General features: G+C 64.8%; 1 protein-coding gene across 1 annotated transcript in view; it reads right to left on the bottom strand.

The window, feature by feature from the left end:
• Window positions 1-227, bottom strand: part of HOGA1 (4-hydroxy-2-oxoglutarate aldolase 1) — a gene marked incomplete at both ends in the record, with an annotated part of 2,174 nt that extends 1,947 nt beyond the window's left edge. The window contains one exon of the mRNA XM_010145493.1: window positions 83-227. Coding sequence (XP_010143795.1) covers window positions 83-227 — 145 coding nt within the window. The remainder of the gene's footprint in view (window positions 1-82) is intronic.
• Between the last annotated feature and the right edge of the window lie 3 nt (window positions 228-230).

The following is a 230-nucleotide window of genomic DNA, read 5'->3' on the forward strand; positions in this document are numbered from 1 at the left end:
GCTGCCGGCCTGCCTGTAAGCTGCCGTGCAGCCCCTGTGCAGGCAGTGGTCTGCATGGAGAGGGGCAGTGGGCAGCGCTTACCTCGGAAGGGAATGCTGGCATAGCGGCGCAGGTTCCCCTCCAGCTGGGCATAGTCCACCTCTTGCATGGGCGAGAATGGGGTGGTGAGGGGAGGAAAGATGCCCCTGAGGTCGAGAGAGTGCTCCTGTCCTGGAGGGGTGCTGAGCCA

Source organism: Buceros rhinoceros, unplaced genomic scaffold, assembly GCF_000710305.1.
Source record: "Buceros rhinoceros silvestris isolate BGI_N320 unplaced genomic scaffold, ASM71030v1 scaffold28001, whole genome shotgun sequence".
Classification (NCBI taxonomy): Eukaryota; Metazoa; Chordata; class Aves; order Bucerotiformes; family Bucerotidae; genus Buceros; species Buceros rhinoceros.